The 13,710-nt window shown below is 43.6% G+C and overlaps 1 protein-coding gene across 2 annotated transcripts in view; it reads left to right on the plus strand.

The window, feature by feature from the left end:
- Positions 1 to 13,429, plus strand: part of SLC67A1 (solute carrier family 67 member 1) — a 106,440-nt gene extending 93,011 nt beyond the window's left edge. For both annotated transcript variants that reach the window (XM_074956916.1, XM_074956917.1), the window contains 3 exons: positions 1,434 to 1,535; positions 6,398 to 6,518; positions 13,122 to 13,429. In XM_074956916.1, the coding sequence (XP_074813017.1) occupies positions 1,434 to 1,535; positions 6,398 to 6,518; positions 13,122 to 13,309 (411 nt within the window). In that variant the 3' untranslated portion in view covers positions 13,310 to 13,429. The remainder of the gene's footprint in view (positions 1 to 1,433; positions 1,536 to 6,397; positions 6,519 to 13,121) is intronic.
- Positions 13,430 to 13,710: the final 281 nt, after the last annotated feature.

A 13,710-nucleotide genomic window follows, 5' to 3' on the forward strand; every position in this document is an offset into this window, starting at 1 on the left:
CTTCTTCACTTCTGAACAAATGAATCAGGGATCAGACAGTCTCCAACCCTGATTAATCCCCAGCAAAGGCTCATCATGTGAACTCAGTGAAACAGGTGCCCTATGGAAAAAATAGCATATGATCATGTAATTAAAGCTTGTATCATAATGCATACATACGAGGGGGCTGAATTAAGGTTACATGGGCAACCTTAGTTTTAGTATTTCCTCACTTTAGAGTGCTTGACTTGGCAACCTCAACATTCTTTTAATGTAGTTACTGAATGTTGCAGTCTTTACCTTCCAGTAGTGCTTTGTGGTCGCAGCCAAGATCAAGGCGTCATAGTCTTAGGCTGGGAATAACACAGATGTTTCTATCATGCTTATCCCAAAATGAAAATCTTTATTACACTGTCTGAGGAGTGTACTGAGCACTCAGAAGCACTGTATCAGGAAGATGATCTATTTGGTATTTCTAATTTATATTAATAGTATTTACTCACTCTTGGGGGAGGGGGGAATGCAAAACAAAATCATAGTTACTAGAGCTGGATGGAAAAAGGTGAGTATATCATGAAAAGTGTCAAAAGACATGGTTTTTCATTGTGTTTGAAATTTTTCATGAGAGTTTTAATTTTTTTTATGAAAAAAATTGTTTAAATTTTTTTCCCTCCTACTCGGGGTGGAGAGTAACCAACTCTCTCACTTTTTTCCAGTTTTAAAACCCATAGCAACACATTTTTTATGCTCATAAAAGACACAGGAAGAGAAGGAAAGGCAAGTGTGTTCCTCCTCCTCCCCCCCATCAAAGTGAAAATTTCAGGAAAAAAATTGCAACATTTATCAAAATGAAAAATTTCAACCAAAATGAATTATATTTCGTAAAAATGTTCATGTTGGTATAAAAGGCATTTTACACCCCCCCCCCCCACAAAAAACAAACAAACTTCATTTGAAAGTTTTGACCAGTTCTAGTAATAACACAGTTTCATGGGAAAATCCACACCCTAGAGGATATCATGTATCTTTCTGGCAGATTTGTGTAGCTTTATCATTGGAATACAAAACTTTTAAACCCATTTAAACCCTACATAGAGGTCTTAAGTGACACACAGGTTTTGTGCTGGTCCTCTGCGCAGGGTAAATTTAATCTAGAATGCATTTCATAATACAGCACTTTGAATCCCAAATGCCTTCCAGGTCCAAGTGCTTTACATACACTAATGAACTGTGTCTTGCAACCACCCACTGATATAGTGACCTACACTTATTCCCATTTTACAGATGGGAAAACTAAGGCATAGGCAGTCAGTAGCTCACCTGCGGTCACAATACAGAAGTCCTGACTCCCAGGTCCTTGCTTGAAACACTGGCAACAGCTCCACTCCTATAGCTTGCCCGCTAAGATATTTCATATAGTACTTAACATATATGTGTGTTTGTTCTTTTTCTAGGTTGTCCAGGGTCTGGTAATTGGAAGACTAACAAGTCGCTTTACAGAGAGGAACCTGATCATGTTGAGTGTTTTACTCTTCAGTGGAGTGGGCCTTGCTATGGTAAGACAAGAGGTGGGATTTTTAAAAGATCCTTAGGCCTGGCCTACATTTAAAAGTTACACGGGTGTAAATATATTGATAAGGGGTGTGGGTTTTGGGAGTTTTTTAACCAATATAGCTATACCGGTAACAGCTCTTGTGTGGATGCAGTTATATTAGTGTGATTAGTATGACTTATCAGCATAATTATCCCCCTTCCCCCTACATGCATGGCTATTGTGACGTGAAGCACCTTTTTAACCAATATAGCCATGCCCATGTTAGAGAGGTTGTACTGCTTTAATGAAGTAAAGCAATATGGCTTTGTAGCCTAGACGGGCCCTTAGTGACTTAGGGTCAAAAGGCTCATTGACTTTCAGTGAAACTTGTATTCCTAAAGGGCTTGTCTACACATAAGTTATACTCTCAACCTATACTGGTGCTGTTAACTCAGTACAACCCTTAGTGGATGCAGTTATAGAGGTATAAAGGTGCTTCCTATATGGGAAAAGGAATAAGCTGTATTAGTATAAGAAAACTTTATCCTGCTGGAAGGCCTCATCTACCCAACAGAGTTTGCTGGCATCACACGCACCCACCCATGCCTGCTGTTCCATACAACTATGCCAGCAAAATCCCCAGTGTAAAAACAACTGGGCTGACAGAAGTGTGCTTCCGTCCACTTAGCTAATTCAGGGACATTACCGTGCTGTCAGAACTTCTGTTGGCTTATGCTGTGTCTACACTAGGAGACTATGCCAGCATAGGGATACCAACCAAGGCATTGCAATGTAGATAAGCCCTAACTGTGACCACGCTAGGGGTTGTACTGGTATAACTCTTTTGGTAAACAAAAACAACAGTAACAAAACCCCACAACACATTCCCCACACATCTAACCCAAAGAGTCATACCAGTACAAACCATGTTGAGAACAGGCCTGAGTAACTTGATGCTTTTGAAAATCTTACCCTCAGTTTTTGCTTGGTTATGTTTCCTAAACGTCTCTGAAAGTAAGCGAAAGTTACAGGCAAAAAACCCATACTTTGACAAAAGTTTGCTGGTGATATTAGGGGTTGATCGTTTTGGTTCATTGTTTTTAACAATCAAGATTAGTGCCTTTTTGGAATGAAACATAGAACAATTTTTGTGTACCTCAGTCTTGAACTGCCAAGACTCCAGGGTGCATGAAGTCTTGGATGAGGATAACAGAGAAAAATGACAATAGATTCAGCTGTCGGCCTTTAGAAATTCACTGAATGGTTTGGCCTTGAACCCTCTAACTAGCATTTGATTATTGTGTATATTGCAATGAAATGGCTGTGTTACAGTGGCAAAAATGACAAGTCTCTTTCACATACCTGTTACACTGTAACCCTGTATGTAGGCACACAGAGGTTAAGTGACTTTTCCAAGAGGACATATCAAATCCATGCCAGAGTAAGGAATAGAATCCAGGTCTCCTGACGTCCAGACCCATACTCGAGCTACTAGGCAACACTGTGTCCCCTATACAAGTTAGAACACAGAGCTAGGAGCCAGGAAGGTCTGGAGTTTTAGTCTGAGAAAGTAAACCATCGTTTCACTGGGTGACCTTGTGGCAAGTCACCTGATTGCTTTGTGCTGACCTGTCCTTCCACCCAGAGGCTGCATAAGCACCAAATTGGGTCACACAAAAGGGGTGCAAATCACCCTTTCCCTGCTCGACCCAGATAAAATGGCCTGTCTTAGCAAGGCTTCCTAAGCCCTACCAGCCAGAGAACTGAGGAATCAAAATCATGAGCACAAAATCCTACATGGGGTTGCATACTGTGCTGCCGTAAGTCCAGCATACCATTCATCATCATCATCACACACAGCTGGCCTGAAACAAGCCTAATGGATGAACTTCAATGGCACCGCCAGAGATGCAGAACCTGAATGGAGCCCAATTACCCGCTTTAGTCTTGCTGTCTCAGGAGTGATGGAGCAGGTTGACGGAAACATTTTAACATTCCTGTCCATGCACCAGACTTTAATTACCTCAGAAGATTGAGAAATGAGCCAAGGCAGTAATGAGAACATCATGAGCCAAGCAAGACGGCATCTCTCATTCAGACTCTTTGTTTAGTGAATTTGTTAGATGAGGTGTCATTTAAAAGACTTGAAACCCATCCAAAGCAGTAGGAGTGGGATGCATGCACTTACTGGGCATGTTTTAAGTAATAATAATGAGGAAGACTAAAAAGGGATTAATTTAAAGAGCATAATTTAAATTTCCTCTGGACAGATCACAGTGTTGTTGCAGGGCAGTGCACATAACTGCCCCACTTACTGTGGATTAATAAGCCATGGTTGGAAGAAATCCAGCCCAAAGAAGTTCTTACTAACTTTGTGGGGGAACTGTGCTGTGAATTCACTTCAGAGCTGGCAGTTAGGACATGCCCAGGGGGCTTGGGACATCCTGATGGACCTGAGAGACAAGGGTCAGGAATGACTTCCTATGACAACTATTCATAGGAAAATACAGCTGCAGTCCTTTCCACCCAGGAGAGCTTATTAAAAAGTGCTCTGTTCAAGGGGCTGCCAAGACAACATCTGCGTGCGGGGTGGCTTTTCATAATGGAGGTCCCGACAGGGATGAGCCTTGTTGAGGCAGCTTGTCGCAGTGTCAGGAGGGCCCTGGCTGACCCCAGCACTCAGATTACAGATCTGGGGTCATAAAATGTTTGACTTTAATTCCCCCTTCCTCCCTTCCAAGAATGAGCATTAAAGATAGTTCAACTTAATTTTTTCCTCCTACTATGTACATGCTATTGTTGGCCTGCCAATGGATGCCACGTGTGCAAAACAAAGCCTTTTCCTCAAGAGTGGAAGCAAGTAGAGAGAGCAGATGTTTGAAAAAGAAACCTAAACACCTCCCTGGAAGGGTTTTGGCATCTAGCACAGGAGGTGCTCTGTGGGACTTTTCATGGCCTCCCTCTGTGGGACTTTTCATGGATAATTTTGCAGCTTGAAAGGAGTCTAGATGATGGGTGCGTATTACCTGGGGGTTGAAGATGGGGCAGGGATGGGCCAGCTGGGAGACGTGGGGAGTTTGAACAGCTGGGATGAGCATTCAGTGGTCAGAGGAGATGATGCTTCTCATTTGCAGGTGTGGGAAGGCTTACGCGTTAACAGGGGGTCTGGGTGGTGGTGCAGAAAGGTTTGTCAGTCAAATGAGGGATGTTTTCCTCTAGGGGGTGCATGGTTTTGACTTGTCCTGCCCCTTCTCTCCTGTTTCCCATCCGTTTGCCTTTGAGCCCCCATCCTGGGACCCCAGGCACAACGCTCCCTATCTGAAAAATAAATCCCAGGTTTGGCAGTCACGTTCATACTGGGGCCTTCCAACCCTGATTCCTATAGGGCCTCAGTGGGGGAAAGCACTCTCCCCAGCACTCCCTCTGCTTTTAACGGTCATTCCCCACTTTTGTTGTTTGTTATTGAAGGGCCTGTCCAGCATTTATCATCTAAGGCAGGGAGCCATGGTTCTGCTCCATCCACTCCCTGCTGCCTCCACACTGCCCAGGTGGCAGACAATTCCTATGGGTCAGGGGAGTGTTAAAGCTGCATTCTCTCCTGAGATCCCTGCATGAGCTCTGGAAGCATTTGCTTTAGCAAAGGAGCTCTTATTATCCATCCACTGGTCTGAATATTTTGTGCACCAAGGCTATATTCTGTAGCCCTGACTCAAAACTCAGGCAAAGGTCCCATGGAAATTAAGGCACCTATCTACCTTTGCCTCCAGACAGGGGTTGAATATGTACATACTTTTTAATCCAGTCAGGACAATGTTTTAAACCTCAGCATGAGCAGGTCATGAGTTAGGTATGTTTCTGGGCTTGTTTTCCCTCTGTAACCAAGAGACGCTGACTGGATTTTATGAAAGGAAAACCCATGCAGGATGATCCAATGAGTAAAACTTCCAGCTTAACAAAGGATATAAATGATCTCCAGATGACACTAAAAGAAACACACCTCGAAATTAAACATAGGATAAGAGAGTTCCAGTACAGAGTGAGGGAGGAGGGGCATTAATTTCCTTTCCGTGCTCCAGAGAAATCCATTCATTTGACCAGCAGGGATTGTGAATGAATTCAGAGCTGGTTTAGCCCCACTGCATAAGAAGTTTATTCTTGTACTTTTGTTTAAGTAATAAACTTCTGAAATGACGTCTCTGCTCAGAACATGTGCAATAAGAAAATTGTTACACTCACTAATTATGCTCATTAATGTGTCCTTATGACTGGGAGACCCGTTCCAGATTACTGAATTCAGTGAATTCATTAGCAAGTATACTGACAAACAGGATTAGCGATCCCAAGGGTACAGTATTACATAATGTACTGTGTTCATTTATTTTGACAAGCAAAGTTTAGTTTTAATTATTTATGATGATGCATTATAATGGGTGCTGTAGAAGCCTGTTTTGTATAAGTAATGAGAACTTAATGAGACTGCACTACAGGCCCCTGCTATTAAATTTTTCCTGAGAGGTGGAGCAGACAGCCTGGGGGAAGAAGGGGGGATTGTGGGAATTATCATGCTTTGTGAATTAGCAAAGCAAAACTAGATGAGGTTCTACCTTAATGTATCGGTTATAGTTTCTTACATATACTGAATGTTTATAATACTGTATTCAACACAAATTTAACACAAGTGATTTGAATGGGCTGGATCTTCTATTGGTGCAAATCTGTTTTGCTGCATCAGAGCTTCACCACTGTACACCAACCAGGAGTCTAGTGCACTATGTACTTATGAAAATCCAGGTAGGATTGTATCTCCTCACTGTGACGTTATCCTTCGTGCTGCGCAGGAGCTGGCTTTCTAATAGACGGGGTATATTTTGTTCTGTCACTCAGGCGCTGATGACCAACGTGTTCCATTATTGCGTCATTGCTCTCCCCATGGTATTGGCACTCTGCACGATGGGCATCATTACAGACAGCATTCTCACCAAGTCCGTCCCTCCTTCTGACACTGGTAAGACTTGTTAAAAGACGAGATTTTTTTTTTTTTTTTTTAATTAGACAATCTTCATGCTCAGACTCTGGGCCTTGTGACTTTTAAAGCCCGAGGTTTCAAGCTGTGAGCTGGCATGTGCATAAATGCAGCTGTGCTGGTGCTGTGCTGCCAACCACGACTTAGAGCGTTGTGGGAAGAATGCCGAGTTCCCAGCACATCCCGTCAGGCATAATTTGACTAAGAACAAAGCGTAACCTGTATTAGTCCTGCATCTCTGCCAGCCAGTGAACGCTGGTCAGAAAGAGCAGGACTAGAGTTACAAGTGAGCCAGCGACCAGCATCAATTGATGACAGCATAACAAGAGGCAGAATCCTGCAGCCTTTACTTAGACTGAAATCCACCTTGCTGCAGAGGATCTGTGCAAAGCTTTACTTATGCTTAAGGCTTAGGTGAATCACAAGGCCTTGTGTCAGCCCTCTGCACTTAGGACAGCGGTCCCAAAACTTTTTACCTCATTTCCCCCCTTCCCCGTGTCCGTGCCCCCCTCTCCCGGAGTGGGGTCACGGCTCTGGGAGGGGGGACATGGACAGGAGTAAGAGGGCTGAGGCTGGGGTCACAGCTGGGGGCAGGGCCAGGAGCCCCCTGAACATTCCTCTGCGCTGCCCCTAGGTGGGCGCGCCCCACAGTTTGGCCCACTGATTTAGGATTAAGATTAATAGATTTGGCCCTTGAAGGGGCTAGGATAAAAGGAAGAGCTACAATATTGGACAGCTAGTTAGCTTGAGTCGTATCTTAAGGTTGTCACACTTCATAGCACCCTTGCCACACTGCTGTAGTGTGGTTGTGCAGCTTTTGTTTTACACTAAGGCACATTTCTGAGAAACATGCCATTTCCTGAGAAATCCTGTTCAAACAACTGCATGTAATTTATGTCAGAAACGAGGATGAGCAGGTACAGAATGAACAAAGGACTAGCTTGTACAATATTGACCAAACACTCCATTTTTGACTGTACGTTCTTCATAGTCATTCAGGCTCTTGTTGCCTGCACTTCCACTTGCAAATACCCAGCCATATGTCTGGATCCAACAAGGAAAGGTCCACACAGCTTTCCTGTCACTCAGGTGCTTCTTTGCATGCAAAACCAGGCTATGGGACACCATGATAAACAATAAATGCTCAGAATGGAAACATGGTAGCATATTCTTGTAAATGAGGGGCCCTGTTCAGCCAGAGAGTCACCATAGATATGAATCTTAAAAGGAGTAATTATTTCTGTGTATTATAATAAAGGAAGTGTCTGGCCACCACCCTATTGGAGAGGAAGGGTCATGGTCCTGAAAAAGTCTTCATTATCTGAATGTCCGTGCCTTCCCTCAATGAAAGAGTTCTCCCGAGATGCAGGGCCATACATATTGTACCAACATCAGCATGACACTCTGAACCTTCCTTTCCACTATGGTAGCGGGCAACTGAGAGGCTGCTAAGCCCAGCAGACTCCTGGGTTTTGCCAAGCAACCTTATTGTCCTATCTACCATGGACAAAACAAAGACTCCTGCCTAACAGCCTCGCTGTTCTATGTGAAGACACAGTGAAACTGCTGATGGTCACCCACAGAGCCAGCCACCCTAATCCATACTCCCCTCAGAGGAGCAGTTACAGCTTTGGTTGCAGCTGGTTATAATACTTTTACTTAAACTATTTTGTGATGTTTCCTTGCGCTGTTAAAAGAGTTGTTGCATTTTGCCATAGAAGAGGCTGTGGTTCAGTGGTGGACATGTATATTTATTTCCTTCAGATGTGGCCAGAAAATGTATGCACACATCTGTGCTGCCACAGCAATGTTCTGGTGAGCCTTCCCTGGCCCCCACCATCTCTGTCCAAATTATTCTTGCTCGAAGTAGAGGGTCCTTTTGTGGGAATGGGGCATATTAAGATGAGTTAGTGCCTATCTGCAGGTGATGCTTCTGCTCTCTTAAGCCCTGCTTCCATGGCCCCACTCCACAAATATCTGTGGAGTTGTCCTCTTTTGGGAGCTCTATAACTGGTCCAGTCAGATTCTATCCTGCACTCCCCACTCCGGCTGCAGCTTTATGGGCAGGTGTCCATACAGAGCCCAGTTGAAATTTAACTCATAGTTTGTGCAGTCTGTCAAAGGTTGTAAAGCACTTTGGGATTTTTCTGGATGAGAATGTCCCATTGTTAGCCTGATTTAAGGCTGAAATCAACCCCGCATACATTGTGAGCACTTTGAGCCATTGAATCTCTGTTAGAATTTAATTTGTTTGCTAAAACGTATTTAGTTCACATTGAGCTAACTTTCCAGGACTCGATTCTGTGCGAATGAAAATCAGGAGTTTCAAGTCTTCAAGAAGTGTTTGAGGGAGAGCAGTGGAGGAGGGGCAGTAAATGGCATTTAAACATAGAGCAAATCTGGAAAGCATCCAGACTGCTCTCAAAAGGCTTTTGTGAGGAAAAATGGAGCATGCGCCTCTTTCAAAGCCCAGAGGCTAACTTCAGTCACAAGTGAGCATGAGTTTAGTGGCCTCTTCGTAGTCTTCGTTTGTTTGCGTACATTATTAGGTCACACCCCACCCCCAATTCAGCAAAATTGGCAGTCTCTGCTGAAGGACAGTGGAAGGGGTGGTACTGCAACTTAGGACAAAGGTGCACTTGCAGAGGTTGTATGGAGCCCAGAACTAGCCCATTGGGAAGTGTTGCAAGAAAAGATTGTGTGCATTTGGAGAGCTGTGCATGGGCCCAGAACTGCAATGGCAGGGGATTTAGTAGGTTAGGATTGAGGTGCATTGGCAGAGTTGTGTTTGGGCTCAAAACTAGATTGGCAGGAGGTGCTGCTGCAGGTCAGGATTGTAGTTCTTTAGCAAAAGCATGAGGAGGTCGCGGTAAAAGAGGGGTCCTGAGAGTCATTTACTTTCTCAAGTAGGATTTTGTTTTAAAAACTTTGTCTCAAGGCAGAGGCAACAGTGAAATCAAGAGTACCTGACCTAGCAGAGCAATTTCAATGTGTAAGATGTTTCTTTGGAGTACCTGTCTAATGTAGTATGGGTGTCTCCCAGAGAAACAATGCTACTAAAATGCCTGCCACCCATTTCTGATCAGGGGTGACACCATACTGTAGCCGTTCCACCCACATTCCAGATAAAACTATTGTCCCAACTGTACAAATGTTAAATTTACGATACAAATTAGTCATTTCTACTTGCATTTGTTAATAAATCTCTGCCTTTTAATAGCTCTTAAGCTTGATGTGATATTGTGACATTAAAGCTTTTCACATCAAAAACACAGAAAGTGGAGTTAGCCTTGAAGATTTTCAGTTAATTTAAAGAACTCGTATTCGCAAGATCGTTCTATTCACCAGTTCATCTTGAGGAACTCCCTTTGGAATTGTGTCTGTCTTGAGTCTCGCTGAAGGAATCTTCTGAAGATCTTTTCATTAAGAGGCCTATCCAATATTGTCTAAAACCAGTTGTTGTCTTTCCATTGATCTTAATAAGCACTGGGTCAGGCCTTTATGATAAAGAGGGGACTCGCCCCAGATTAGAGTGCTCCTCTTATCAAATTGCTGGAAGACTGGATAGAAGTTAGTGGAAGCCGATTGTCCAGTGAGGATTTTCTTCTCCACTGTCACCAAACATTAAAGCGTCCCTGTCCTTCCCAAATAGGCATGGGTACGGATTACCACTTGCTGAGATCATTCAGATCTCTGCATCAAATCTTGCTTTCCCAAAGTCATTTCCTAATGGGGGCTGATGTGTTTCCCACTCATTTTTTACAAGTCACTGGGGCTTTCTGTTGAAAGAGTGGACTGGAAATGATTTCTTTCATTTTCCTGTGCGGTTTTTTGTTTTGTTATTTTTTTCTTCAAAGTAGAAAGGGATTTTGCAGCATGCTGGAGTAACATCATCGGCATGGGAGAGCTGGGTGGGAGTACAGGCTAGCCCCGATTGTGACCTGTCAGCATTAAAATCCCTGGTGGAACTCAATCTCGCTTCCTAGAATGGAGATGTTGTTTCTGTGCACAGGTCCAGTTTAGGAGGCTCACTGGTTTATGGATTGACTTGTATATTCAGAAGTAAAGCTCACCATGGAGATTAAACAAATTGATCCTTAAATCCAGGGCCAGTCTCCAGCACTGTGGCATCCCCAAACTTTTGGCAGCCAACTTCTACTGCTGCATTGTGTGCTGTGCTGGGGTAACCCTGCTCTTGTGCTAAGTAGGGGAGCGCTGCTTAATCTTTCCTAGCCTTGTCTGGCTCCCCTCCTGCTACAGAGCCTACCTCCTCTCTTTTCATAACCAACCTTCTTCCTCCATTGCTCAGACTCAGCTATCAGTTGACTGGTCCAAAATGTGCCACCTCCCTGATTGTTCCCTGATCATTGAATTAGGCCGCATTGTGGTCTGAGGCCAGCTGTAGGACAACCCCATTAACCATAGCATTGTAACATGACATAAATCAAAAAGAAGGGAGTTGGGGCAGTCCAGTGCAGCACAAAGGTGCATTAGCTAAACTAAAAGAGGGATTGAGAGACCACTGGCCCCAACACCTTTCACTTACAGAGGCCTCTGGGCCCAAGCCCTGAAGTTTACAGAAGAAGAGAGGTTGGGAAGACTGAGGTAGGAAGATGGCTGAATCAGCAATCGTAGGCAAGGCAGGTAACTGCGTAGGACAAGGAATGATGGGTGGCCGGGAGGGGAATAAAGGAAGGGAGAATGAGAGTGGGCCACTTGTGGTGAAGGGAGAATAGCGAAAGGTACAAAGATGCAAGAGCTTTGGGGGAAGGGTAGTGTGTGGAGAAGCCAGAATAAAAGGATGAGAAAAAGTCTGTGGATTTGAATTTATGCAGCACTTAGCTGCTTCTACATTGGACTGAGCTGTACAGAGCATTGCAGATGTTTTTGCTAATGTACTGATCCTCAGACACTTGTTAGGCAGTTAACATTCTGAGAGCAGTAAATTCAGATTTCAAACTGCCTAAAGATCAGAGGTGGTTCGTACTGGAGGATCTAATTTGGAGCCATCTGGTTCTTTGGGAAACAGAAATTATCTTTCAGCAAAATAAACCTTTCAGAGGTGCAGACCTGGAGCCTGAGCCTGTTTAGATGATGGATATCTGATTAAACATACACACGCAACCCACCCACACACCACAAAGTGCCAGCTCAACTGTTGGGAGCCAGTTTGGCTGCTGTATATAGTAATTAGTTTAGTTCAAATGCCTGGAGGGGAAAAAAATTGTAGAACTTGCCCAGGAAGCTTGGTGGCTGTGTGATTGCTCCCACTGGGAGAGGTCAATTTTGGGGATCCACCCAGCTCATTGATGGGGAGCAGTACTCAATGTCTGGCAGAAAGATTTTTCGAAGACACACACACATACTACTCCCCCTCCTATTGACTCCCTTCTCAACTAGCATTATGAATAGAAGTACAGCAGGCTTGGATCTGCATTAGACTGAGGACTGGTCAGATTTCCTCTAATTCACACTCCCCTAAAGACTTTTGGACTCAGTTCTGTTCCAGTTACATGGTCCTCCATCACTTTATAACTAGTAGAATCAAATAGTGCATTTGTGCTCACATTTAGCTAGGCAGGGCCTCCATGCACGGTGCCACACCTGACAGCAGGATCTTTATGTAAAGTCAAAATGCCTACATCCAGAGTTCTCTCTCACCTGTGCAAACAGCAAAACAAACATACCAATATTTAAAATGGTCAAAATGTGACCAAAGTCTAAGCTTAGCTCACAAGCTGCCTCCCTTCTCCTTCCCTGATGTCCTGTTCTAAGGCTTTTCATTTTGGTGCTATACTGGTTTTCCTATATGAATAGCAGGATAACATGCCTGCACCCTACCACATGTGCTCTAATATTCCATGTCCATTCATCTGCATGCGCACATGCAAGTGGCTCTACTTTGCCAAGTAGTAAGTGCTTTCTCTTTGCCTGTGGCTCCTGCTCCCTTGAAGCTCCCAGCATGGCACAAGAATCTGGTGGAGCTGGATACAATGCATGTGTTCATTCATATTGAAGCAATCTTTATTTGTGATGAGGCTTTTTTAGGGCATCATCTTTTGAACAGACTAGTTAGAACCCAGCCTCCCAGAGCCAAGTTGCTATACTGCAAATCCTTAACATCCCATATCCTGAGCAAGAGGACAAATTGTGATAGGTTGTTTTAGTAAGGTGGAGATGCACTGGTAGCTGCCTCATCTAATTATTGTATTAGAAAAGGCTGATCTTCCAAGCTTTGCAAGTGACAGAGTACTAAAGTGTAAATTACCCACACCCTTAATGAAATAAATGTTCCCAGTTGCAAGTCTAACTAAGAGGACTACTTCCAGAATCAGAACCTAGCTCCCAGTATTGGGCACTGAATTCTTTCTTGAAGAGTGCAGAATCTGATTGCCCTTTACTACAGTATTCCTGTTGTGTGAACACTGCAGTGGAGAGTTGAGATGGCTCACAGTGGAAGTTACACACTTCTGGAGACACGGAGTCCATGTAAATTATGTCTGTTCAACCAACTGTCATTAAAGCTTTGTAATTAGAATTAATCTGTAGTTTATGTATACCCTTTTTCTCTCCCCTCTTCTGTAGGTGCCATGCTTGGGATATGTGCATCTGTTCCTCCCCTGACACGGACAGTGGGCCCAACACTAGGTGGAATTTTGTACAAGATGTTTGGAGTCTCAGCCTTTGGTTATTTGCAACTGGCTGTCAATATAGCTCTGTTTTTGTATATTTTTAAGAATAAAGTACCCCAGAAAGAGGAGAGAGTTCAGTAATCCAGGCTACATGTAAGTCTACTTTATCTACAAAAACTAAAATGTGCAATGTTTATATATAGATTATATATCAGGACTTTTGCCTCCATTAACCCAGATTGAAAATAAAAGCAGCCTTAAACCAGCACTATGCATTTCAGCAGCGTATACAGTAACTTTTGCTATTGAAGCAGTTTACAAAGCCTTAGTAAATGACATTCCACACCGTTGATAGTTTGCAGACTCTTCTGGGCTCCACACATAAGTATGTACTACACAATTACAAGAGGTAGGACCCTATCCTTGGCTGATGTAAATCAGCCTAGTTCCATTGAAGTCAATGAACCTAATGAGGATACAGCCCTCTCTCTTTAGGAGTAATGTGGAGGTCAGGTTGTTTTTACAGTGCTTAGCACAATGAG

The sequence above is a fragment of the Natator depressus genome, chromosome 6 (assembly GCF_965152275.1).
Source record: "Natator depressus isolate rNatDep1 chromosome 6, rNatDep2.hap1, whole genome shotgun sequence".
NCBI classification, from domain to species: Eukaryota; Metazoa; Chordata; order Testudines; family Cheloniidae; genus Natator; species Natator depressus.